Source organism: Prionailurus viverrinus, chromosome E2 (assembly GCF_022837055.1).
Source record: "Prionailurus viverrinus isolate Anna chromosome E2, UM_Priviv_1.0, whole genome shotgun sequence".
Lineage (NCBI taxonomy): Eukaryota > Metazoa > Chordata > Mammalia > Carnivora > Felidae > Prionailurus > Prionailurus viverrinus.
This window is the reverse complement of record NC_062575.1, coordinates 18,122,658-18,149,904: the sequence shown is the minus strand read 5'-3', so window position 1 is coordinate 18,149,904 and position 27,247 is coordinate 18,122,658. Positions and strand designations below refer to the sequence as shown.

The window sequence follows — 27,247 nt, the reverse complement described above, 5'->3', positions numbered from 1 at the left end:
CAAAAATAAGCAAACAGTAAAAAAAAAAAAACAAAAACAAAAACAAAAATACCTCAGTGGTTTACCAAACCTACTTCATGGCTGCTAGATAGAATCTGCTACTTCAGAAGAGGTATTTCTCTCCTTCCTTTGGGCTATGGTTTTTCATACCTGCTTCTTGGGGGTAAACATTTGGTAAGTTTATTTACAACCATCTGAATATACTGACAAGGTTTGGCCGGGGAGATTCTTTCTCTTATTCATATCTAATTGCTAAATGATACCTATTGCCCCAGTAGGACATATGGGGCAGATCTGTTTCAACAGAATTTGTTCTGTCCAAGGCTAGAGGTTAGAGAGCAAAAAGCACAGCATGGGAGTATGTGCAAAAATTTTATGGATAAAGTGAGCGAGAGGCAGTGGTGAAACCCCTCCACTGATAATCCTTGTTCTTTCTCCCACCTGACTGATACATTCATCTAAAACTATACAAAAACCCCTTAAAAGACTATTTCTATTATTCAAACTCTTGATCTTTCTTCTTTTATTTATCACTTCTTCACTCACAGCGGGGGAAAAAGGCTCACTGATCCACTGACCTCATGGCTGACATTGAGCTAAGAGATTTACTTGCTTATTTATTCTCTCAACAGCCCTGCAAGCAAGAGAGGTACCATTACCTACTGACTTATAGATAAGGAAATGTTCATTCAGAGATTGAGGTGGCCGGCTCACTGTCCCAGAAGCGCGGCTGGTGCAGCTGGGGCTTTGAGTGAGCCTCACCCTCTTACCTACCAGGACAGTGTTTCTGGACAGTCTTTGAGTGCTGACAGTGTATAATGTTTTTATTTCAGCCATAATCTTAAAAAAAAAAAAAACAAAAAAAAGCATTAGCACCTTCTAACCAAGTATTGCTTCAGAATTCAGTGCATTGACTCCAAGTGGTGATATCTTAAGTGTCACAAAGCTAATAGGCAAAGAGCAGACTTCATAATAGTGTTCAGGTCTAGCAAAGGCTACGTGACATCGCCGTACCCTTCAGGCACAGTGGTTTGCAGCAGTCTTGCTAAGGTGAAGGTGCGAGAGATTGGGATCACTTCTCAGTGCATGGTGGCACAGGCACCCCCACCCACATCCTGTCACGGCTATAGTCCCAACACTACCCATGTCATGAGCAGTGACTTAAATTCAGCAAAAGAATCATCAGTTCACAGTACATTTCATAGTTCTATGGAAGCTGTAGGCATAGTTTTATGTGTGTACTCATTTCAATAATACTATCATAAAAACACCTCTGAAGTTACATTAAAAAGTGTTAATGGACTTATGCATTTCTCAGTTTGAGAAACACTGATAAGGATACTCTGCTTCCCTGAATATATCCCACATCTCTCTTCTACCTAGAGAGCAGAGTCTAATAATGTGAGAGTGGAGGAGAGAAAAGCTTCTGGATCCTAACCCTGTTTAGGGGAACCAGATCAATGGGGATTTGGGTCTCACCTTTTCACTGTAGCTTCATTTGAGATTAACTGATAGGAAAACAGGATACTAAATTCCAAAACATGTAAATATATAAAAAAGCTCTGTAAAGTTTCTAACTTGTAGGTACAGGATGAATTTTAAAACTGTAGCATTTCTTTACAACTTGCCTTTCACTCAAATGTGAGAAAGGGGGAATTTTGTCCCAAAATATGTTATATGAAGAAATGGACAAATTAAAAGGAAGTTTCCACATCTCTGTTGGACATGGCTTTCAAGGATTGAAACACCCAATACAAGCTGACATCAGCTTCTTAACACAGTCAACATGGTTCAGCAAAGATTGTTCAACATGGTGCTACCTCCATCTGCTCATACGTGCTGTGCTAGAATTAAATCGCTACTTAACATTTGAGAGAAGCAAGACTTTAATGAAGAGTGCTACAAGTTATGGACAATAATTAGTTCTCATATTTTAAAAAAAGATTACAGAAAACACTTTACTGATTTTTTTTTTTTTTTTTTTTTTTGCCAAAAAGACAGTCTTTAAGGATGTCCGAGAGAGACAGCAAGCACAACAAGGTACAAAAGGAGAAGGGAATGTTGAGTTTCAGAGCAAGACACTAACACAGCACAATTAGGGAATCAGGCGGAAGCAACCATTTCACAAAGAATGTAATTAGGCATTTATATTCAGTCAAGATTTTTTTAAGCTTTAAAAGTCCAGCATAAGGAAGAGACTTGGGCAGGGGGACTGGGGTAAAGGGCTAAGCTTATCTACAATCACCATTTTACCAAAAAACACACTGGTTCAACCACAGGAGAGGTGGAGGTTAAACCTGCCTGCCTAGCCCAGCAAATACTGGGAGCAAATGCCAAGGCTGTCAGGTCTAGATGTTGATGTTACAACTGGCTAAAGAATTTTTAAAGAGACACTGATTCCACCAGGACTGGTCTCTCATCAGCCTGGGTTCATGACAGATGAAGGTCCTTTGCATTTGCATCAGAAGGCCAAAGCTTTACCTGGAACAAGTTCACTCCAAATAATGCTCACGTTGCTGGTTTTAACAGGTCAGAGTCATGAGTGGCTCCTAACAGACTCCACCATTTCCTAGGAGAAGGTTCTACTGATTACCAGGGATTTAAATTCAAGCAAACCACTAAAGAAGGGAAATACTAATGATATTCTGGCACTGTACAAGCTATGTGCCTGTCATCTCTGCCAAGGACATGGGGTGGACTTGGCTTTGTTTCTCAGCTCCATGATCTTCAACAGCAATGAAGTAGAACTGGTACCTCCCCCATGTTGGAGGAGGATGCCCAAAATTCTCATCCCAGCCCAGCTTCTGAAAGAAAAACAGACTATCAGGGGCTATTATTAGGAACCATGCTCCTGTGAATTCTGTGGAAATGAAAGCCTGTTTCAGTTCATGCCAAGTTTTTTCATGGTCCGCCAGCGATCCTTAATCATCACAGCTGTTCGGTTAACAAATGGATAATTTTTGGAAATGGCAGCCCAGTTTCCTTCTCCATATTTCTGCACTCCAGCCTTGACCCACTCGCTTTCTTCTACAGTCCACTTCTGCAAAAGAAAACCAAAATATTTATCACAACCTGTCTCTCCACTTATTCACATTTTCCTACAATGAAGAGGTAAACTCACGAATCGTAGGACAATAATCTGAACCCAAAAGAAGGGTTTATGTTTTTAAAACATGATATAGATAACACTGTGGATTTAGACATTTAATAATTTTCCGTGTCCTGCCATTTCATCGTCAACTAATAATCACTTCTGCATTAAAAACTTCAAACGTACGTTGTTCATAGTCAGGAAAATGTATCAGAGGTTTCTGTCCTCCTAGGTTTTTCTTCCAGAGAATTTCTTCCTTTAACTTACTTTGGATTATCTGGAATAATCCTGGATTATTTGGAAAATTAAAAGACCTTCTTCCAGGTGCATGGAAACATCCTATGTCCTATGCATGTTCCAGGTGCATGGAAATACACCGTATGCCGTGAGGTGTGCGTACTTATTTTACCTTTGTTCTATCCACACGACCAGAAAAGGTCAGAAAATGTCATTTTAAATTACCTGCTTTCTTGTTATACTGGTTGCACTCTCTTCATCTGGTGCTGCTGGAAAACATTAAAAGTAGATTCATTTCAGAGTTCACCTTTCTCTTGTGAACAAACCACAAGAAAAAGACATCAAATGTTCTTAAAAGGAAAACTTAATTGGAATTTCCCAACATTGAGAGAAGAAAGGCTGTCACTAAATGCTAATTTGTTTTTGTCCTTTGTTTACAAGATAACAGTCATTTCAGCCAATGAGAATCTCTACAGAGCAAATAGTTTACAGACAGACATTCAATAAAGACATTCAATTAAGGTTAATGATGGATTTCAGGCTTTTTAGTAAAACCTACATGACTTTTAAAATTACTGAGTGACTGTGTTAAAACTCTAATATATGCACATATACAAGTGACCCTTAAAGAATGTGGGGGGTTAGGAGCCCCAACCCACAATGTAGTCAAAAATCTACACTGACTCCCCAAAAACTTAATAGCCTACTGTTGACCAGAAGCATTACCAATAACATAAACAGTCAATTAACACATATTTTGCATGTTACATGTAATATATTCTATACTCTTACAGTAAGCTGGAGAAAAGGTTAAGAAAGTAAGAAATAAAATCCTAAGAAAAATACATTTACAGTATTATACTGTATTTATTTTTTAAAAATGCATGTCAGTGGACCCGTGCAGTTCAAACCTGTGTTCAAGTGAAGTGTATTATAATGTTGTGTGTATAATTTCTGCTTTACAACCCCTTGCTAACCACTGCTTTGAAATAACACAATTTTACTGTCGTAGGCCAGAATTTTCAAATCCCTGATCATTTTATGTACGTAAAGTGTGGTTCAAGATCTTAACAAGAACAGGATGGTAATTATTGTTCCCCACTCAGAGAGACCATGTGAGATCTGCTCAAGTTCCACATTCTCACCATAAGGAAGACATCAGGCCTCAAAAAAATGCACAAAGATAATTTTTTGAAAGGCCAGAGGGCTATAGGAGGGTATACTAGTATAAAAGGCATGCCGTTGCAAGCCAACAAGAGCCATTAAAAAGCTGCAAGAAAAGGCAAAATTGCACACAGATGAAACTTGCTAGAGGTCTGCTGCAGCAGATGCGACTGTCCCAGCAGTGCTTCCTACAGCAGTGGTGGTGGTTCAGGAAAAGGGATATTTACAGAGTCAGGTTATTTATTTTTAAATCGTGGAAGTACTTCATACTGTAGTGGAAGCAGATTTTAAAGCTGATAAATCTGGACTGCACTGGAAGTAGATGTTTTCTGGAACTTTTAGATCCTGTTGTTTTTAAATATTTTATGCCACTTTTATTGATTTTCTGTTACTTCCATTTCCTGTGTGATCTTGATCTTGCCAACTAAGATTGTGCCAATTAAGGTACTTTTTTAAGGATAAAATTGGGATTGGCAGGTTTACTGTTGTTGCTGTGTTACCAAAGTCTTTAGAATCTCCAAGATTATGTTTTAGTACTTACGATATTTCCATTAGAATGCAAAGTATGTGGTGGGAGATATTCTGATGCAAATGCTACAAGTTTTAATATTAATTATGGAAAAGTAAAGTTTCTTATTTTGGAAAAAAATAAACTGGTAAGAGATTTTTTTTTTACTTAAACAAGAAATGCAGGGAATGGCCACTTCTACCTTTAATTAAAAGACTTTAGGAAGAACATCAGCTAGAATTAAATATAGGATTTATTAAAACAAAACCATGGGGGGGCACGTGGGTGGCGCAGTCGGTTAAGCGTCCGACTTCAGCCAGGTCACGATCTCGCGATCCGTGAGTTCGAGCCCCGCGTCAGGCTCTGGGCTGATGGCTCGGAGCCTGGAGCCTGCTTCCGATTCTGTGTCTCCCTCTCTCTCTGCCCCTCCCCCGTTCATGCTCTGTCTCTCTCTGTCCCAAAAATAAATAAAAAACGAAAAAATTAAAAAAAAAAAAAACAAAAAACCATGGGGTGCCCGGCTGGCTCAGTCGGTGGAGCATGCTACTGTTGTTGATCTCAGGGCTGTGAGTTCAAGCCCTGAGAACTTGGGTGTGAAGCCTACTAAAAAAAAATTTTTTTTTAATTAAAAATTCTGTTTAAAGTGCTGCTTTGACAGTCTCCATCGTTTAATGGGAAAGGACATAAAACTGACTCCTCGTGAATCACAATGAGGAACTTACTAGACTTATACAAGTTTGGAGACAAGCAGTTTCTGGAACGTTAATGTGATAGTAACAGGCATCTATACTTCAGCTACTGTCAAGGAGACCAAGGAGAATGTCCTAGCTTACCCTGAACTTGAAACAGTTCATCCTCTTCCACCCATGTCTCTTTTTCTTCAACCCCATTAGAGCTGTTCCATTTGCCTTTGGGTACTCTGAGGGGAGATCAACAAGAGGACAAGATGTAAAACAGATTCATCAGGGTCATCCCATATTTTACCCTCGGCTCTCTCATGGCCTGTACTCCTCCCTGTTCTGTGACCACAGTGGAGATCCATTTACAATTCCCAAAGTCCTGACCTGGCCAGGCTTCTCCATGTCATTGTCCCGCAGGCTGCAGGATCAACCCTCAGACTCAGCAATGAATGAATACACCACTGTCCCCCTCAAAATCTGTTCATTTTCCTGTTCTTGGTTGGTTGGTTGGTTTGGATTCTCATTTTAAAGGTCTCATTCAGCATTGTTCTAACCCAGAACATGCAAACTGCTCCCAGTTCTTCAAAGACATGCCCTGGTCCTATCTCTGAACTGCATTCTTTTCCCTCTCCATTCCCCTTGTCCAAGCACTGGTACCTTTCACCAGTATCACTAGTCTCTTAACTGGAGTCTCTGTCCTCAGCCCCTTCCCCTTCCAAAACCACCTGAACATCAGTCTGAAATTACCTCATCTCTGTTCCATGATGGCTTCTCCCTGCCTCAACATTGAAGCCTGTTTGGGTGAATGAAGATCCTCCAGTCTGGCTCCAGACAATTTCTTGCTACCAAAGCCTCCTCTCTCCACCCACACCAGCACAAACGGCAGCCATGCCTTCTGCTCTTTTCCTTCTATAAGATCTGTTCTTTCCTCTCTACGCTTCCCTCTGCTTGGGATTCCCTTCCCTGCGAAGTAAAATTCTACCCATTTTTTAAGGCCATCATTCCCAATGAAGCTTACCCTAAGTCCTGGCCCCCAATACACACAAAAAGCCTCCACTTCTCTGCCCTGGTGGTTGTGCTTCCACTTTATTAAACAGCCAGTTCACAGCATACCCCTTAATCATAAGCACCTTGAAGGCAAGCTCGGTATCTTCATTTGTCTACCTCAAACATCTAGCACAGTAACACATAATCTAACAGGAGCTGGAGAAGTAAATGCTAGAGTAGTAACAGGATTATCAAAGAGCTGCAAATAAATTAAACCACTGAAGATCAGAGTGTAAGCAAATAAGAATCCTTCCTGTAAAAGTGAAATGTTAAGTACCTGAGTGTAATCAAAAAAAGTCCCAAAGCTAAAGAAATAATCCCAAACTTGAATTGTTGAATAAATGAAAATCGTAGTCAGTCTTTTCTATTCAACTTTAACTATGTTTACCTGATTAATAATAAATGGCCCTCGGAACATAACACAGAACAAATCTGATCTCAGAATTGTAACATCTTTTACAAAGCAAACATGTAAAGTATCTGATTTTAATTTTGAAGAATTTATATAGATCAAATGACTTGTAAAACTTGACCAACAGAGTACAGAGACAAACCTCTGCCTCCTTCCCCAACTATGAATGGAAATTTATTTTTAACACTGGCTAGGTATTTTGCAAATGAGTAATGAAAGCTGTTCACTTAAGAAGTACACAGACTTGGAAAAAATTCCTCGAGTTCCAGGAGTTTTCTATGAAATTGCCTACATGGCTGAGACAAATGGTAAACTATCTACTTTATTTTTAAGCTGGGTCATATCCCCAAAAATATTATTTCTGAGAATAATTTGCTTGAGACAAAGTGAAAAAAATTACATGATGTTTTTCCTTTTCAGGATATTAACTGTGTTAATTACTGTTTATAAATAAAAGTCAGGATTACAGCTTTAGTTTTCTGCCTGCTTATCCCCATGCTGGGATAAAACTGATTTTAACCTCTGGGACTGTCATTTTCACCCATGTGTCTGTTCACTCTGCCTGCAGACAATCTGCACAGACCACTATGGTAACCTCCTGCTCCTCCTTTGAACGCAACACTTATTCTGTGTACACACGTTTGGTTTTGCCTAACTTCTGTTGTGGAAGGGGCTGACATCGGTCCTCATCTCACTGTGAGGTGGCTGTGTAATCCTAGGCAAGTCACGTCACTTCCTGGTCCTTAAGCTCCTGTTGGTAAAGTTAGAACTTGATGAGCAGTGAATGGGCTAGAGGGGTCTGGTCTAGAGGGGTCGGCAAACTACAGCCTCTGGCTGCTGGTTTTTGTACAATCCTTGAGCTAAGAATGGTTTTTACATTTTCAACGGGTTGTAACAAAACCAAACCAAAAATAAGCAATAGAGACACAAGTGGCCAGGAAGCCTAAAATGTTAACCCTTTGCGGCCTTTTATGTAAGTTTTGGGTAGGACCCTTTAAATTGCAAGAAACCAAGAATTATTATTTTATTTGGTTAACAAATAGCTAATAAGCATTTGCCCTGTGCCAAGTGCCATTGGACATATAAAAATCTACTAGTTGTGACCCTGCCCTCCAGATAATATACCCTAATCCTGCCTTCAATTCCACCAGCCTAGCTTCCTCCAGATCCTGACGACTCATTCAGTAGCAGTCTCCAGCCACCTATCTGATCTCTTTGCCTCAGTGCCTATTTAGAAGCCATCCGTGGTAGTTCATCAGGCCCTCAGATTAGCTGTAGTAGAATTATCTGGGGTATAGTTAGAAAAGCAGATTACAGATCCTGCCCCTTCTAATTCAGTACTCAGGATCCTGGGATTATCTATTTTATTAAACATCCCACAGGTCACTGTGATAGGAAGCCCAGTTTAAGAACCTCTGACTGATAGAATACAAAAAGAATTCAAGACCTAGCCCATCTACCCATCCACACATTTCTTCCTTTCATCCTCCCTGTGCATTATATTCTTTTGCCATACAGAATACGTGATGTTTTCTGGAGCATACTAGGCTTTCTCATGACTATACAAGAGATCCCTGCTGTCTAGAACCCCCACCCCACAATATGCTTGATGACCTCTTATTCATCCTTCAAGGTCAGCTCAACATTTGCTCCTCTGCAAGGCTTGTTCCACCCACAACTTTGCTGAGCAGACTGAGCTCTTCTTCCCTAGAGCTCCCAGGTACCTCACGAGCAAATCCTTTAGCCAGGCTTTTACTGTAAAGTACCAGAGAGTACCTTCAGATTTGCAGGCCTTACTGTCTGTGTTGCAATTATTCAACTCAGTGTAGCATCAAGAGCAGCCACAAACAATACATATGTGATGTTTGTGGCTGAATTCCAGAAGTGGGTGCCAGACATATTTGGCCCAGGAGCTGTAGTTTGCCAACCTCTGCTTAGGATACCCTTCAAGCTTCACGTGCTTGACACATGAGAGAGGTAAACAGGTCTAAATCTTCACGGATCTTCCCATTTATGAAACCACTGTAATCATGCATTCTCTCCAGTTTCCTCATCTGTTCATAGCAGTAATATCTATGCTTTACAGGACTGCTGCAAGGAATAAAGGAGATCATGTATCAAATGAGAATAAAAGTGTGTTGAGCTCCATTTGCTTGCCCAGCCAATGACTCACTCACTTCCCAATGTAGGTAATGGTATGTATTGTGCAGATTTGTGCCTGAGTATTAATCATTTAGATGCCACAGCCTCTCTGGGCACCTAGCACATGCATGTCAGAGCAGTGGTAGAGATGGCAATGACCTTGGGTGACCAGTGAGATGATCACTTAAAGCAGGGTTGGCAGGGGAGATTCATGGAAGAAGCAGAATTTTAAGAAGCATCTTGGTGTAGGTGGTGTATGGGCCATTGACTTTTTGAGTCAAGACTGATTAGGGTTAAAAATCCCAAAGCCCAACTTTGCCACTTTTCAGCTTTGTGATTTCAGGCAAATTAATAACTTTTCTAAACCTTTGTCATCTAAAAGTGGGGCTAACATATCACTTACAGAGTGAGGATTCTAGAGATTCAGTAAAATAATATGTGAAAAGTGTTTGGCCCATGGAAAGTACTTCATCAATATCAGCTTCTCTTCCCTTTGAAGGAGGGATGGGATTCTCACAAGCAATAATGGAGGAATGAAAACCCAACTGTGAGGAATGAGAGGAAGCAAGAAGAGTACAGCAGTAGAAACAAAGAGAGTATGTTACAGACAGAATAAGCAAACCAGTTTGCTTAGAGGAAGGATCCACAAGACAGCACAAAGGGTAGCAAAACTTAAAAGCCAGCCCATGACAGGGAGCAAAATATAAGCATTCTAACCACTGCCCCACAGAGCCTAGCAGAATGTGAGAGATTAGGAGATATTTACTGAGTTTGCCAAGTCTTAAATACTCATAGAAGGTGCAAAACTATAAATATTCATAAATCTTTTTAAGGATCAAAGTCTAAAGTGGCCTAACTCAAATTTCTTTTAACAAGGAAGACTGATACTTAGTAGTCAAGGCACTCAGAAGTTTGCTAAAAATGAAAGCAGCAATGAGTAGGAGGCTCTGAAACCCTTCCATCCTCACTCACGCCTAGTGCAATGCCTCGAAGCCCACGGGTGGGGCTTCAGAACTGGCAGGGATGGCTATGTCGTCACTCCCCACTCCCAAGTCACATTCTAGCAGTCTGAGCAAGCCTTGGTGGTGAATAACTTAGCTGAAAGTTACTTCATTCATGGAAGCAATACCAGGCCCAACCAGGACCACCAACCAGCCCCCAAACTGCCACAAAGAACGTCTTCATACTTGGGATTCTTCTCCCCAGGGAGGGGTTGGTTGAGAACGGTGGGCTTGGATGGTGATGCCGGGATGACCTCCTGGGAGGAGTCGAGGCCTGTGCTCGGCTCAGTACTCTGGCTGTCCTCCTCCAAAACCAATCTGCTTATGGTCATGCGCTTGTTCTTGGGCTGCAGTTCAGAACCACCCTCACCCTCAGTAGGGGCTGAACTTTCATTTTCATCTTTTCTTGGTCTCTTGTTTTTGAGGGCTGGTGATGGCAGAGACACTTGATTAGGAAGTACCAGATCTTTCTGGTCCAGTTTTGAGAAGGCTGCCTCAGAATCTTGTGCACTGGACAGAGTCTTGAAAGCTGCTTTCAGGGTCATAATTCCAATGGTGGTTGGGGTACTCCGTAACTGCCTACACATGAAGCAGATATACAAAGATCAGTCTCACCATTACTGATGCTCATCCAAACAGCCACAACTTTTCCAAAGTGTGAAGCTTCAAATTAGAGGACTCCTCAAATTGAGGACACTTCATTTGGAAAAAAAAAAAAAAAAAAAAACGTTGTTCAAAACAACCTTTAATTATAAAGCTTCCATTTATAAGCATAAATAGAGGCTTTATATGATATAGAAGTTGAACTCTGGAGTTTAAACTCCCAAGTAAGAGAACCTTAAAGGACTAGGGCCAATGACACTCCTCTTCCAAGAGACCTCCTTAGCCAGCATGCTAATCCCTTTAGTCTGCATGAACTATAGCAACTACGTCAGAACTGTGTATAGTGCCGAATAGCTACGAGTCTGTCTGGGCAACCAAATGACAATTCAGCAATCTCACCTTGAAGTCTAAACTCTTCTTCCAGCTCTCCAGTTCAACCCTCATGTGAAAGAAGGAAAAGACTGGTCTCCATTCTGCCCCCTTTCTCCTACAGTACACTTATAAATGGGATTTTGAGAATTGTCAGAGTTAGAATTGTGCCAGTCTTGGAACAATGAGAAACTGCCTTTTCATAATAAAGTTAAGTTCAACTATGATTTGGAATAACTGGTATAATTAAATTAAAAACTGTTAGAAGAGGGCAAACGGGCACCCTACAAGCCAAACCCAGCTGACAGATATGTCTTGTTGCCTAACCTATGCAAGTTTTGTTTTCTTTAAATTGGACTAATTGCCTCCCCAAACTGGGAAAGGTCAAAAAACAAAACAAAAACAAAACTGGATGTCTCACATAAAAATTTGAACTGAAGTTTGGGCATCCTTGGACACTTCCACATTGCAACAATCACACGAAGCTGAAAAGCATGCCCTCTCTGGTTCACACTCACATGCTCTGAAATGCATTATCCTGTACTCACTCCTGTACATTTTCTACTGGGCCCCCAAAGGCATCTAAACCTGTAACCCCTGCTTTAACAACTTGTCTTGGGAATCTGATTCACAAGTCTGAACAGTGCATTAAGAGATCAGGTATCCACAAGGACGTAATGAGTGAATATGGGCAAGGCAAGGACAGGACAACAGAGAAGGAAAGAAACTTTGAGGAACAACCAGTCAGGAACTTCTGTCAGGGATATGACATCGCATCTTCAATATTCTCATTTTCCCGAGGTGTGCTCTGTAACTCCCACACTGCCTTGTATAAGTCACCAAATAACATGTCAGTACTAGGAGAAACTAACTGATTCTACTCTAAGGAGACTGCTTCCAACAGACTACCCTTATGTTTCACCCAAGATCGCAAAAGGGCATCCCTCTCACCTTGCAGGTTCTCTGAGTGGCTTCTGCACAGGCTCTGGTGCTGGCTGTTTATCTTCCTTCACTGTACCTGAGGCGACAGTCTCAGATTTCAAAGCTTTTTTGGCCATCTGGGAAAAGAAGGATGTCATCAGGAAGAGGAAGTCACAGAATTTCATTAAATCTCTTCTTTCACGAACGTACACACTCAACATGCAAACATGTTCACTTATAAATCCACTCAAGGCATAAACTAGAGGAGGACATACAAAGGGAAAGAATTCACAAGAACTATCTCAAATGTCTTGCTCTTTTCTTTCCTCAAAAGATGGCTCACAATTTTCTATACTAAAGGAGAACTCAATTTGAGTGGTGCTGACCATCTTGACACTGTAAGAATTCAACCTTTTGGACAACAAACAAGTATGTGATTTGACTCTACTTCCTCTTCCATTCTTCCAGTCTCATCTCTAATCTAGTTTCTGAATGCCAAATATACTTTTGGGGTCATGGACAAAAGTCAAACTTTTTTTTCCAAACTTGGAGTAACTAATGCTTATATTAATATCTTTTACTTTGTGTATAAATTTTTTTATAAAACATATTTCACAAATATGTTTTTCCTATTAACTCTGAAAATCCTTACTTATACCACATAAAGCCCTGAGTGGGCCAATCCTGCTCTAACAACAACTGCCCATTTGTCTCCCTCTGACTGAAGTTTTATACATTTCCAATTAGTCTAGTATCATTCTGTTTCAGATATGCATATCTGTAACAAGTGGTGTCTTAAGAACTGAGAGTTCTAAGGGTGTCTGGCTGGCTCAGTCAGTAGAGCGTGTGACTCTTGATCTCAGGGTCATGAGTTCAAACCCCATGTTGGGCGTGGAGCCTACTTAAAAAAAAAAAGAGGGGGCAGTGCCTAGATGGCTCAATCATCTGAGCATTTGACTCTTGATTTCGGCACAGGTCATGATTTCATGGTCCTGGGATCACACAGGCTTTGCGCTGGGCATGGAGCCTGCTTGGGATTCTCTCTCTCTCCCTCTGCCCCTCCCCCAGTCGCACATGCTCTCTCTTAAAAAAAAAAAAAAAAAAAAAAGAGAAAAAGAAAAAAAAAAGAACAAAGTTTTGTCCCCTGCCCCCCCCCCCCCCCCCCAACAGTAGAAGGTTATTTTTCCAGTTAATCTGGAATACAAAATAAAGGACCCCAGGCCAGGCTCAAGTATCCTGACACTTGCTCCCTGAATATTCCAAACTATCTGCTTTACAGATAATTTCACATCTGCCAAATGACTGCTAGGACACCTAACACTAGTCTAATATGGGCCTGGCAGATCTACTGTTATGAGCTAAGATATTTTCTTTCTTTCTTTCTTTTCAAGATTTTACTTTTAACTAATTTCTACACTCAACATGGGGCTTGAACTCACAGCCCCAAGATCAAGAGTCATGTGCTCTATTGACTGAATCAGCCAGCCTCCCTGAGCTAAGATATTCTCAGATGTTGGTGATTTAAAACCAAAATCAAACCAAACCAAAACCCTCTCACTCAGTTTTCCAATATCACAGGCCACCCTATAGGACACACTAGGTTCTTTTTCTTCCACATGCTGTCCTGAGCCTCACTCCTGCCATTCTTTATGTTGATCACTTTGATCCAATTAAAGAACGTCTTCATTTAGTTTATGCCTTATCATACTTCTCATCACACCTTTCTTCTCCAGTTATTCCTTCCTCCTCTTAACAACCCTATTATACTGTATCTACCAAACCACTCTTGCTCCCGAACTGAACTCAAATTTCATCTCCTTTGGGAACCACCACTCATTTCAAGTGTTCCCCTACTTTAACCACAACAGATTAATCACATGTAGGAGGTATAAATGGAAGGTGAAGGAAACCAGGTACGTTCCATGTACCTCTGTCAGAATCTCCGCTTCTGTATATTTAAGGCATTTAATTAAGGAAGACAGTGCATATAAATCAAAAGTCTTTTACACACATTTACTCTTTTCACTTCTAAAAAGAGCTGTCCTTTTCTAATTGCCTGCACATCCTCAAGGCCACATCACAGTTACGGGAAGAGAAGGCCAAGCCCCACCGTGAGGAGGTAGGGCTCTGCGTCATCCAGGTGACTCTCCAGGAAGCGCAGCATCTTCTGCTGGAAGGTCTCATAGGAAAAGTTCTGGATAACAGGGTGGGCCAAGTTCTTCTCACGGATAATGTTCAGGAGATCATTTCTCAGCTTCTACACAAAGGACCGATATTTGCAACATAAGAAAGGAGAACTCTAGTAAAAATTCAGTGATGGTGAGTTGAGACAACACTATCAACTTTCAAATGCTGTCAATGGCCATCAGTGTTCATATATAGGAAGGGGAGCCTACCACAAAGAACAGGGCAATAAATTATGGATCAGCCATAATGGGTTAGTATGTAGCTATAAAAAAATACGAAGAACTTAGGATCTAAAGTACCTTTACACATTTACATAAAGATTTTTAAACTTAAGGAAAAAAAGGATGAAGAAGCTCCTTACGTGCTAATATAGAATGACCTTCAAGATATATTAAGTGAAAAAAGCAATTTACAAAATGCTCAAATTAGTTTGTAGAATATGCTCACAGGTATATATGGGAAGAGCAGGAAGAATGGATATATATATGTATCTCTGTATACACACACATAGGCTTGTTTGCTTGCATATGCATAGGCTAGACTATCTCTGAAAGGATAAAAGAAAAAAAAAAAACACTGGTTGTCTATGAGGAGATGAATGAGGTGGCTAAGTCAAGAGATAAGAGAATTTTCACTAAGCTCTTTTGTTGTACTTTTTGAATTTTATTATGTACATGTATTACCTTTTCAAAAACTAAAATTTAGATTTACAAAGGAAAGAAAAAAAAAAAAAAGAGCAGGGCACCAACAGAGCTTTTGACACCAGAAAATAGAGGAGTTAAGTCCTCACCAAGGCTGGTTCTCAAGTCTGCAGAATCAGCATTTATGTAAATAAAGTTAGGAGCATTACCCGAAGTTGATAGCTTAATACCTGGTGCTGATCACTTAAATAAAGTTCTGCCACAAACCAGACAGAAATGGGCAAGAAAATAATTTAGGTAAATTTGTACAATACAAAATAAATTTTGAAAAGTCAATCTCACAATGTTTTTATCCCGTATATAAAAGACAACATGCTAAGGATGCCAAATATTTAAATTACATTCCTGACAAAGAACCCTTTCCCTGTTTCCCCACAAAAAACAATGAGATGGATTTAAGTCAGGGAAGCAAAAGTATATCAAATTTACCTGAGTTGTGGGGTCCTTGGACATATGTTTTTTCAAAATTTTTGAAGCCTTTTCAAATTCTTTGTTTTTGATACAAATAATGACAGCCTACAAAAGGGGAAAAAAACCTTTTTTTTTTAACTGTTGTAATAATGACAGGAGTAATCAGAAAATCAGGTACTAAAATAAACTACTAAAAAGTAAAAGTGAGCCTTATTTACCCAAGAAAATTTTCACAATCTATCAAATTCCTGTACTTAAGAGCTAACAGTCACTGCTCAGGCATTATGAACAACTGTAAGCACTCTTCTTTCATTGTGTAGGGTAGTAGATTTTCAACATTACAATAGATTTTTAAAAAATAGCTGATAAAGCAAAATCTGATCCTCTGGATTACAGACCATTTACCCAAATTGAATAGGGCCTCCCAAGGAAAAGCAAAATGGACAGGAGTCATTCCAGGTCCCCAGAACAATTGGATCTGTTCTTTTTGGACGCAAAGCTTTGATATAATGATGGGGACAGAGTGGGGATGATAGACTGTTGGGGGGGAAAAAGCCATTTGCTGACCATAGGGTTCGGCTCTCCATTCAGGAAAGGCCTGAGGCCATTTCTGTAGGAGAACCAACACAGCCTCTCACTACCGTAAAACCCCAGCTGGCAACTCCAGTTAAAAGTGTACAGGAAATTACCGAGATGAACAAATCCAATGCATCCACATGTAACACACAAAAGGGGCAAAATTCCCGGCAGAATGAAAAAGTCTCATCAGCTACAGAGAAAAAGAAGAGTCCTTTCATAAAGAAACCCCAAGAAAAGATATGCAGAGGTAAAATGACAGTGATCAACAATTTTTAGGGATTTTTTTTTTTAGATTTTATTTTTTAAGTAATCTTTACACCCAATGTGGGGCTCAAATTCACAACCCCGAGATCAAAAGTCACATGCTCCACTGACTGAGCCAGCCAGGCACCCCAAGGGATATTTTAAAAATATATGTGTACATTTTTTTTTTTTTTTAATTAGAAAAGCCAGGGGAAAGTTGGGAGCATTTGGAGTTATCTTACAGAATAAAATAGCTACTCTAAATCCTGTGTTAAAGAGAGGTATAAGAAACATATCACTCTCACACACACACACACACGGTAAGGAAAACTCATCCACAGATATTTTCAATCTTCATTTCAGAGAAAAACTGAAGGAGATACAGATGAAGACAAGGAGGAATAGCAAGGGGATTTCAGTATTAATCTCTGGTGATTCTGTCCTCAGCATACAAAGGAAACTGTATACATATACATATACTATATACGTACAAATTCAAATGCTCTTGAATAGCAGGCACAACCATATATAAATTCTTGCTGCCCAAGGAAGGTACAAAGTAGGTCTTTTCATTTTAGTCATGACCACATTTGCTTTTACATCATTTTCCGCAGAATAACTATACTTATCCTGAACTTTCTTGAAGAATTCAAAGGTTTTACTTTGTATAAAATCATTTAGATCCTATCATGTTTTTAAATTTTATTTAACATGCATACGGTAAAATGAACTTTTTGGGGGGGGTGTAGTGTTCTTAATTTAAAAACACCTACTGAATCCTGTAACGACCACAGAGGACACAAAAACCATGGATCCAAAAACCTCCCTTGTGCTACTTTTCTAGTCACCCCTCCCCATCCCTGACCCCTGGCAGCCAATGATCTTCTCAGTTTCATCTTTTCAAGAATGTCATAAATGGGTCGGGGGTGGGCTAGATGGGTGATGGGTATTAAAATGGGCACTCGTGATGAGCACTGGATGTTGTATGTAAGTGATGAATCAATGAATTCTACTGAAACTAATATTGTCTGGTATGTTAACTAAAATTTAATTTAAAAAAAAAGGTCATATAAATCGACTCATACAGTATGTGGCACTTATTTTTTAGAGGCTGTAGCCCTGAGACTGGCTTCTTTCCCTCTGTATAAATGCCTCTGAGATCCATCTATGTTGTTATAACATCTATATAGTTTTTTTCTTTCTTATGGCTGAGTGGTATTCCATTGTATGAATTTATTGTAGTCCTCCCTCCCCTTTCCTCTACATACTTACCTATGATAAGGTCTAATTTATAAATTAGGCATAGTAAGAGATTAACAACAATAAATGAGAACTGTAACAATATACTATAGTAAAAGTTATGTGAATGTGGTCTCTCAAAATATCTTATTGTACTGTATTCACCCTTCTTGTGATGTGAAATGGTAAGATGCCTATGTGAGGACATGAAATGAGGTGAATGATGTAAGTATCAAGACTTAGCCGTAGGCTACTACTGGCCTTCTGCCTTTTGACTATGTCAGGAGGATCATCTGCTTCCCAACCACAGTTGCCTGTGGGTAACGGAACTGCAGAAAGTGAAACTATGGATGCGGGGGGGGGGGGGGGGGGCGCTACTGTACTACATTTTGTTTATCCATTCACCCACTGAAGGATATTTGGGTTGTCTGCAAATTTTGGTGGTTATGAATAGATGCTAAAACCTTCATGTACAAGTTTTGGGGTAAACATAACATTTCTCTAAAGTAAATAACCACAAGTGGGATTGCTGGGTCATATAGAAAATGTATGTTTAACTTTATATGAGAAATGGCTAAACTGTTTTCCTGAGTGGGTATACCATTCTGCACTCCCGTTGGCAATGTGTGAGAGTTCCACTTGCTCCACATCATTAGTGTATTTTTTGAAGTTGAGCTATTCTAGTAGTATGTCCTGTATTCACTGATTTTAATTGGTATTTCTCTATTGACTAAATGATGTTGAACATCTTTTCATGTGTTTATGTGCCATTTGTACATTCTCTTTGAGGAGACTTTTGCCCATTTTTTAAATGGTGCTTTTTTTTTTTTTTTTTGAGGCTTCTTTATATATTTTGAACACAAGTCCTTTGTCAGATAGTGATTTGTAAATATTCCAGTCTATGGCTCGGAAAAAAAGTTTTAAATTCTTGTTAAGTCCAATTTACCAGTATTTCCTCTTATCAAAATTTCCTCTTAGCCCTGTGTTGGGCTCTGCACTTACAGCACAGAGCCTGCTTGGGATTCTCTCTCATTCTCTCTCTACCCCTCCCCCACTTGCACGGATGCTCTCTCAAAATAAAGTTAAAAAAAATTTTTTTTTAATGTTTATTTGAGAGACAGAGAGAGACAGAGTGCGAATAGGGGAGGGGCAGAGAGAGAGGGAGACACAAGAATCCCAAGCAGACTCCAGGCTCTGAGCTGTCAGCACAGAGCCCAACATGGGGCTCGAACCCACAAACCATGAGATTATGACCTGAGCTGAAGTCAGACACTTAACCAGCTGAGCCACCCAGGTGCCCTGAAATAAATATAGTTAAAAAAAAATTCCTCTTATGTATCATGCTCAGTGTCATAGCTAAGAATTTTTGTCCGAGTCCAGGACATAAAGATTTTCTTTCATGTTCTCCTCTAAGTTTTACAGCTTTACATTTTGCATTTATTTTAATTTTTTTATTTTGAGAGAGAGAGTGTATGCACATGAGTGAGGGAGAGGGGCAGAGGTTGAGAGTGAGGGAATCTTAAATAGGCTCTGCGCTCAGCACAGCTGGGCTCAATCCCAGGACCCGGGGATCCTGACCTGAGCTGAAATCAAGAGTTGGTTGCTCAACTGACTGAACTACCCAGGCACCTACATTTTACATTTAGATTATTTTGAATTAATTTTTGTAAGTTTTAGGTCAAGGTTCACTTTTTGCATGTGGACATCCAGCTGTTTCATATCATTTGTTGAAGACTATCCTTTTCCGTTGAATACCTTTTCCATTGCATTTCTTTCAAATTTTTGTCAAAAATCAAGGTCATATTTGTGTAGGCCTATTTCTGGACTCTTGTTCCATTAACCTATGTTTATAGTCCTGAACAGCTTTATAGTAAGTCTTAAAATTGTGTAGTGAGTCCTCCACTTTGTTCTTCTTTTACAAAATTGTTTTGGTTATTTAGTACTATAGTCATTGGGGTCTTCATTCCATTGCCTGGAGAGAATGGACCTCTTAACTATATTGTCTTCCAGTCCATGAACGTGGTGTGCCTTTCTATGTATTAGGTCTTGATTTCTCTCATTAGCATTTTGTGTTTTTCCACATAAAGATCCTACCCATGTTTTACTAGACATATACTTAAGTATTTATTTTTCTTCTTTTTGGGAGCTATTATAAGTGGCACTGTTTTGATAATTTCAAGTCATTCACTGCTAATATATACTGGACATATGAATAATTTTTGTATGTTGATTTTATATCCTCCAATCTTGCTATACTTACTTATAGACTTTTTAGTATATTGTATGGGATTTTCCATATAGACAGTCATACCATCTGCAAATAAGGATAGTTTTTTTCCTTCCTTTCCAGTCTGTTGTCTTTTATTTCTTTTTCTTGACTTACTGCACTGGCTAGGTCTTCCAGTATAACATGGAATGGAAACAGTGAGAATGGACATCCTTGCCTTGTTTTGGATTATAAGCACAAAGCATTCTATCCTCCACCATCTAGGATGATGTTAGCTATAGGTTTTCCGTAGATGTCTTTTATCAGGTTGAGAAAGTTCTATTCCTAGTTTGCTGAGTGTTCTTATCAGGAACTAATGAATTTTGTTAAATGCCTTTTCTGCATCAATTGAAAGATCATATGTTTTATTCTTCTTTAGACTAATAGAGTGGAGTACACTGATTGATTTTCAAGTTTCAAACCAGCCTTGCATTCCTGGGGTTTAGTTTCCCCACTGTGCTATACACTGCATCTGCATCCACAGCAAGCAGCAGGATAGACAGTAAAGAAGCAGTGGAATTTGCTCTGCATTCTAGGGATTACAGCTCCACTGCTAAAAGAGAAAGGGTTCTCTTCCTTCAGTTTTAGGTGCCAGCCCTGCTGCGTCATCACTGGGCCACTGCTGCCACCAGTGCAGTATTGCCTGGGTGCTGGGACAGGAGAGAAGGGAGAAAAAAAAGCCTGGGATTTTTCCCACCCTCCCTGGCCCTCAGGAGATCTCTTTCTTGCTCCTCAGGCCAGAGAAAGCCTTTCTTGGAGTTCTTTCTCTTCCCACCTAGAGTGCACTTCTAGGTTTCGAGAGCCTTCAAGTCCAGGCTAGGTGGTAACAGAGAAGGAAAAAGTGGTCAGCTACTCATCACCAGTTGGTGGACCTTCAAATTCTCGTCTTCTTCCCCACCTGCTTACTATCATTTACATTTCTGAATTGTCAGATAGGTGCTCCACACAATCTGTCCAGGACTTAGACTTGCATTAAGTAAGACAGAAGAGAATATGGTTACTCTGTCTTTTCCAGAATTAGAACCAGGTCCTACTATATTTACTTTGTAAAATAAGAAAGGAAATGTGAATGCTTTCAAAATCTAAATTAAAAGTCTGCCTCCAACATTTGTGCTATGAGCTTATCTTTTAAATCTATTTTTAATTTCCTGGAAAGTTTTTTGTTTGTTTGTTTTAAAGAAATGAACTCTTGCTTTTTCACTTGAAAGTTTTCAGAAAGCAGTATAATTTCTTTGCTTATGTATGTATCTCTAAGGTTCTTAGGGTGTAAGCAATAGCAATGGTCTCTGGCTAACTTAAATAAAAAGGAAATTCCAAGCACAGATTTTCAATACAGGCAAGATGAGTTTATATTGGGCAACAGCGGGGGGGGGGGGGGGGGGGGGGCGGGCAGTAAATCGCAGAAGGCACATAGAAAGAGAAAACCAAAACTCACAGAAGGGAAGAAAGGCTAAAGAAAAAAACTCAGAAAGAAACCAGGCTGTTGTGGGAAACAGGAATACTCAAAAAGCTCTGACAAAGCTTTTTATTTCAAAAATTAAGGTACTTAAAGAGTGTGTTTTATGCACCCAGCCCCCCCCCCCCAAATTGGGTAAGGCCTCAAAAGAAAAAGTGCTGTTACCAAAGGTGCAGGGGAGAATGATACACAGCAAAAAGCAACAAATAAATGCTTTCCCAGTAATATACCATACATGTTACTCTCTGCTGTTCTCCACAGAAACCTGAGGAATCTTTCAGTTATGAAGAGAAAACCAATTTAGCCTCAATACCATTAACAGCTTACAGAAGCAGTTCTCAAACTTTTTAGTCTCAGGATTCCTTTATACGTTTTTTTGTTTTAATCTTTATTTATTTTGAGAGAGAGACAGAGTGTGAGCAGGGGAGGAGCCAAGAGAGAGGGAGACAGAATCCGAAGCAGACTCCAGGCCCTGAGCTGTCATCACAGAGCCTGACGCAGGGCTTGAACTCACAAACCGTGAGATCATGGCCTGAGCCACCCAGGCGCCCCAGGACATTTAACCGACTGAGCCACCCAGGCGCCCCAGGATTCCTTTATACTTTTAAATGTTAATGAGGACCCCAAAGAACTTGTTTTTGTGGGTTATCGAAATATATTAGAAATATATTACAAATATAAAACAAAAATTTTAAATATTTATTAATTCATTAAAAACAACAAACTCATTGCAGGTTAATATAAATATCTTTATGAAAAATTACTGTATTTTCTAAGATAAAAGTCTAATGAGAAAGCTGGCCTTGTTTTACATTTTGGCAAATCTCCTTAATATCTGGCTTAATAGAAGAAAGTTGGATTCTCATATCTGCTTCTGCATTCATATTGATGTGATGTGTTGTTTTGGTTAAAATATACTAAAAAACTCCATCCTCACATAGATATGAAGTTGGAAAAGGGAGTAGTATTTTTAACAGACCTTTGAGAAAATTGTGGATATTCTTCTTTGATTCTACACCAAACTTGGGCAAGTGAACTTTTCATCATCTGTTACATTAAAATCTGTTAGTCTATCTTGCATTTTAAATGGATCTTTTACCCATGAATGATTTTATAGTATATTGCATTGGCCATTTGGAAAATATTTACTGAATTATGTAGATCTTCCAAATGTTGACACATTCATTAAAAATACCTTGAAAATAAGCGATATTAATAATCACCATCAATCTTATCAGAAAAATCTAAGAATTGGGAAACTGTCAGGCACATCAATACCAGTTTTCCAGAATTTTAATTTTTACTTGAAAGCGTCAGTTTTTATCAATGGCAACAAATACTATCAGTGTTTTCTCTGAAGTGACAAATTCCCTTTGCTCTTTTACAAGAAAATGACTGCCAAATGCCCACACCTAAACAGCCAAAATGTGTCAGTTCTTTTCAGTTAAAAAAAAGAAAGGTGTTCGTTCCATTAAAAAAGTGCTAGATCAGCATGCAACTCAAACAGTCACACAAGTGATTTCCTGAAGCCAACCATCAAGTTTTGGTATATGGCAGAAATGCTTCGAGCAAACTTCCTACTTTGTCACACAAAATACTGAAAAGAGCTTTGCTCAAGGGTCTAGATTTAATAAAATTAATAATTTTACTGCTTTATCAGTGATCTTCTAAATTGAAACTGGCTTTTATTTGTTATTTAAACTGCAAGAATGTGGCAATGAAGACTCCAATGGCTACTCTACAGGTTACCATCACCTTAGTCATGCCAAGATACCAGCAATTTTACCCATCACTGCTTTTACACCATTAGTGCAGTCAATGCACAGTCAACTAATGTTTTGGCATTGTTTACGAAAATAGTTTTTTGATTCCTGAAGGGGTACCAAAGACCTGTAGAAATGCCTACATCATACAATGAAAAGTTCTAACTTAACAAATAACCTATTTGATAAACTTGAACAAAAATTTAATAGACATTTAAATGAATGTTGTGAAACTTTACAAAAAGCTGAAAATGCATCAAAAAGCTTCAATGAGCCTAGGTACTCCATGGCATTTTCCCAAAGATGACCATTAACAGATTCTAGGAATCTAAATGAAAAATTTTTAATAAGAAATTAGGAGGCAAGTGATACAGTATCACTGAATAAGAGTTCAAGGTAATTGTGGCTATAGCCAGCCTCTAAAATGCCCTGCAGTGATGCCCACACCCTGCACAGTCCCATTACACACTAATCCATAGTTGGCCTGGTCTGTGTGACCAACAGCATATGGCACAAGTGATGATACTTGTGAAATTAGGTTATAAAAGACTGCAGCTTTTGTCTTGGGCTCTTGTTCTCCTGGATCACTTGCTCTAAAGGAAGCAAGCCATCACACCGTAAACAGCCCTGCAGAGAGGCGAGGAGCTGAAGTCTCTACCTAACAACCAGCAAGGAAGTGAGTCCTGCTAACAACCAACCACGTGAGTGAGCATGAGAATAGATCCTTCAACCCCAGATGAGTCTTGAGATGATTGCAATCCTAGCGGACAGCCTGACTATAATCTCATGAGAGACCTCAAGCCAAAAGCACTCAGCTGAACCACTATCAGATTCCTGACTCTTGGAAAATGAGAGATCATATTAACTGTTTTAAGCTGCTAAATTTTGCAGTATTTGGTCCACAGCAATAACAGTTTAATACAGTGAGTATAACAAGAAATCTGGTACCTGATGGAAAATGGAAAAGAACAAGGTCAACATAAGAGTATGGTTGACAGTTTTAAGGTCATTTGCATTTCGCTAATAGATTTTTCCTAAGGAAACCCCCAAATGTGATCTATAAACTTAAAAAAAATAATAATAAAACAACAAATATGCAGATGAAACCCACAAATACTCTTCCAGAAGAAGGGATAGAAATAAATCTATGTAGCTCTTGTGTTTTAAAGGAATTGCAGTTCTGAATCTGCTACCTAACTTAACAGGAATTACATGAATTATTTTGAACTGGTACCATTTCTTCCTTTTTTTTTTTTTTAAAGACTTTATTTTTAAGTAATCTCTATACCCAACATGGGGCTTGAACTCACAACCCTGAGATCAAAAGTCTCATGCTCTACTGACTGAGCCAGCCAGGCACGCAATGATGTACCATTTCTTCCCATTCAAAAGATCTTTAGCTATTCTGAAAGTAGGCATAGATTTCTCCTCCTTTGCTAATATGTCTTCTCTGACATTGTCCCTCCATCACAAACTTGACTTACCTATACTAAAAATCTATTCTTGGAATTATTCCTCTTTGGAATTTGGATTCTCTGAGCATTCTCTCCAAAACCAAAAGTAGCTCCTTAATTGAATAAGTATCTGTACCTCACACACACTAGTTGTCTTTTTTAACAGGGTACCTAAGTACCCAGCACACAGCCAAAGGACAGAAAGTCTTCCTTGCTTAAGCAAAGTTTTATCTCCACACCCCTACCTGAGATCCTGTGTTTTAAGGATCCTTTTCTTAACAGTTTCCTTACTTTCCACCACCAAGGCAATGCTCAGCTGTTAATTCTTCACTCCCCACCTCCACATCTGCTTCCACACCCCCCCCCCCCCACCCGCAGCCTTGGTTTTTTTCTGACTGGTTTCCACTGCCTGTTGTGTTTTAAGTAAGTTCTACTATCTGAAGCTAGCTGAGCCATGACACACACACTCAAATTCCTAGATACCCCAGTAGCTTTTTCCTTGTTAAGAACACTGGCTATGCCAGCCTTCTACCATTACTGGTTTTCTAACTGGCTGATTATCCCAGCACCTTTAATTCTGTTTGTTCAAAGGCAATGTTCCTCTTCAAAGTCAGTCCCACATTTCTCAAGGCCCCAGTTATCCTCTTTGGTTTATTATAAACAAGGATGACCAAATCCTAGGCCTGTTACTTCTAGCCCTTTCACGATGCTCCTGAATGGTGTAATAACCTCCAAAATGTCAGTCTTCAATGCCAACCCATTTCCTTTGTATTGCCTCTTCTGCCAAGGCCACAAGGAAAGCAACCAAAATTACAAAAGCAGCGTACCTGCCATTAACACTTTCCAAGCCTGACCTGGGAAGGGGTCACCTGAAGAGATATAACATATGTGTGTGTCTACATTTCAATATGTTCACTTGCTCTCTCCATCGTCACACAGAAAAGATAAGCATTGGTATGCTCAAAGACATCTGATTTTTGTCAAAAGAAAAAAAGAAATAAATACAGAGCCTTACAGCTTCCTTGACCAGTTTTCTACTGGATTCCACCACTGCCTCTGTCAGTGTAAATTCCGTTTTAATCATCTCCAGCACATTGATAGCTGATTCCAGTGGTGTGAGCTCAGCCTCCATATCAAAGGAACAGTCTAGGACAAAGAGCACAGTTTTCCCTTTAAGAGATTTTATAAGAAGCAGAAACAACATGTCCAAAATACATGTTTATCTGAAAAGACACATGTAAATATGGTAACATTTGCATTTAACTTGCTAACAGATTGGCTACAAGCTTACAAACATATTAAGAGTTCAAATTCAAGCCAATGAATTTGAAGTGACTATTTTTTAATTTTCAAGACAGGTAAAAATTTATTTTTTAACCCATGTATTTGCATCTCAAATTTCAGGGTACACACATCCTCCTCAGATACAAGCGACCAGAAACTGGAGACAGTTTTGCTAACAGCTCTCAAGTTCAATTAAAAAAAAAAAAAAAAGTGCTTATACTCTGGAAAACATTCTACCGGGAAAAATTTGGCCATCTTAACATAACTCATTAGATCGCAGCAAAGTTGGGGCAAGCAAGAAACAGGTGGGAGGAAATAAAAAATAGAAAAGCAGACAAGAGAATCTTAACTGGAGAAAACTAAACCCAGGGAATAGACTCATTTTAGAAGGAAAAAGATCACTGTGATCGAGACATAGTAGTGCACCTTCACCCCGAATCCTTCAGTTCTGGACATAAGTTGGAAAACAACAACGTAACCCTAAATTAGTATGCCCTGAGAACACAAAAATTGCCATACCTAAATTTTCCCCTTCTTCGATGCGCGACAGGCACTGCATAACCCGCAGCAGCCGAGAAACGGTATGCTCCTTCCCCAAGGGCCTGACAAGCAGAGCTAGGAAAGAAGACATCGTTGGCTCGGCGACCCCCAGCCCCGACACCCGGGCCCCACAAATCCCCTTCCCCGGCCAGCCTCCTTCCCTAGGTTCGGCCCTCACCCTGCATGATGTCCCGGATCTGCCTGAAGTCCCCGTACCGGCTACCCCGAAAGGCCCGCAGCGCCTCGTGGAAGTAGAACTTGAGCACCCAGCGGTTGACCGCCTCCTCCAGCCGTGCCTCCCCCGCGCCCCGCTCCGCGGCGCCCCCCAGCCCCGGCTCCTGGCGCCCCCGCCGAGCGCGCCCGCTGCTGCGGGATGCCCGCCGGCCTGCCGCCCGCCCGCTGCCGTCGCTGCTCCCGCCTCCTCCCGCCATCGCGTCCGATCGCCGCGCGCCCTCCCCGCCTTCCCGGCCGGGCCGCTTCTTCGACTGTGACGCCTCCGGGTCACGCACAACGCCCGGGCCGGAAGCGGGGCTTGCCGTCCCGGCTCCCGCGGCCATGACACGGACTGCGTTCCTAGCCGCCCGCGGGCTTCTGGGAGGGAAAAGACTATGGATCGCTAACTGCCTCTCGGACCCCGTAGTTCCCAGTATGCAGGCCGCAATGACTGATGGGGCTTGGAGTCCAAGCCGTCCAGGAGGGTAAACCAACGCAGTTTGCGGTCAAGTATCAACTTTGCTCCTAAATGATGGAATACAATAAGATACTGGGACTGCGTAAAAGATACTGAAAGAGGGGCGCCTGGGTGGCGCAGTCGGTTAAGCGTCCGACTTCAGCCAGGTCACGATCTCGCGGTCCGGGAGTTCGAGCCCCGCGTCAGGCTCTGGGCTGGTGGCTCAGAGCCTGGAGCCAGTTTCCGATTCTGTGTCTCCCTCTCTCTCTGCCCCTCCCC

The 27,247-nt window shown here is 40.3% G+C and overlaps 2 protein-coding genes and 1 non-coding gene across 7 annotated transcripts in view; 1 reads left to right on the top strand and 2 right to left on the bottom strand.

The window, feature by feature from the left end:
- The window catches only part of NIP7 (nucleolar pre-rRNA processing protein NIP7), a 73,634-nt gene that overhangs the window by 10,272 nt on the left and 36,115 nt on the right, over positions 1-27,247 (top strand). The window lies entirely within an intron of this gene.
- Positions 1,869-27,022, bottom strand: TERF2 (telomeric repeat binding factor 2). 4 transcript variants are annotated; one of them, XM_047835928.1, is made up of 10 exons: positions 26,477-27,017; positions 26,278-26,373; positions 25,490-25,620; positions 15,493-15,579; positions 14,286-14,432; positions 12,206-12,312; positions 10,469-10,861; positions 5,834-5,919; positions 3,554-3,600; positions 1,869-3,040 (listed from the first exon to the last, which is right to left on the bottom strand). In XM_047835928.1, the coding sequence occupies exons 1-10, from the start codon at positions 26,853-26,855 to the stop codon at positions 2,882-2,884; spliced, it is 1,632 nt and encodes a 543-aa protein (XP_047691884.1). In that variant the 5' UTR covers positions 26,856-27,017; the 3' UTR covers positions 1,869-2,881. The 4 variants fall into 4 exon arrangements, with proteins under 4 accessions (XP_047691884.1, XP_047691886.1, XP_047691885.1 ...); XM_047835930.1 differs by having other exon boundaries at positions 3,554-3,594; positions 26,477-27,015; XM_047835929.1 differs by having other exon boundaries at positions 3,554-3,597; positions 26,477-27,011.
- On the bottom strand, positions 24,306-24,378 carry TRNAK-UUU (transfer RNA lysine (anticodon UUU)). The gene has a single exon. It is a non-coding gene; the product is annotated as a tRNA-Lys (tRNA).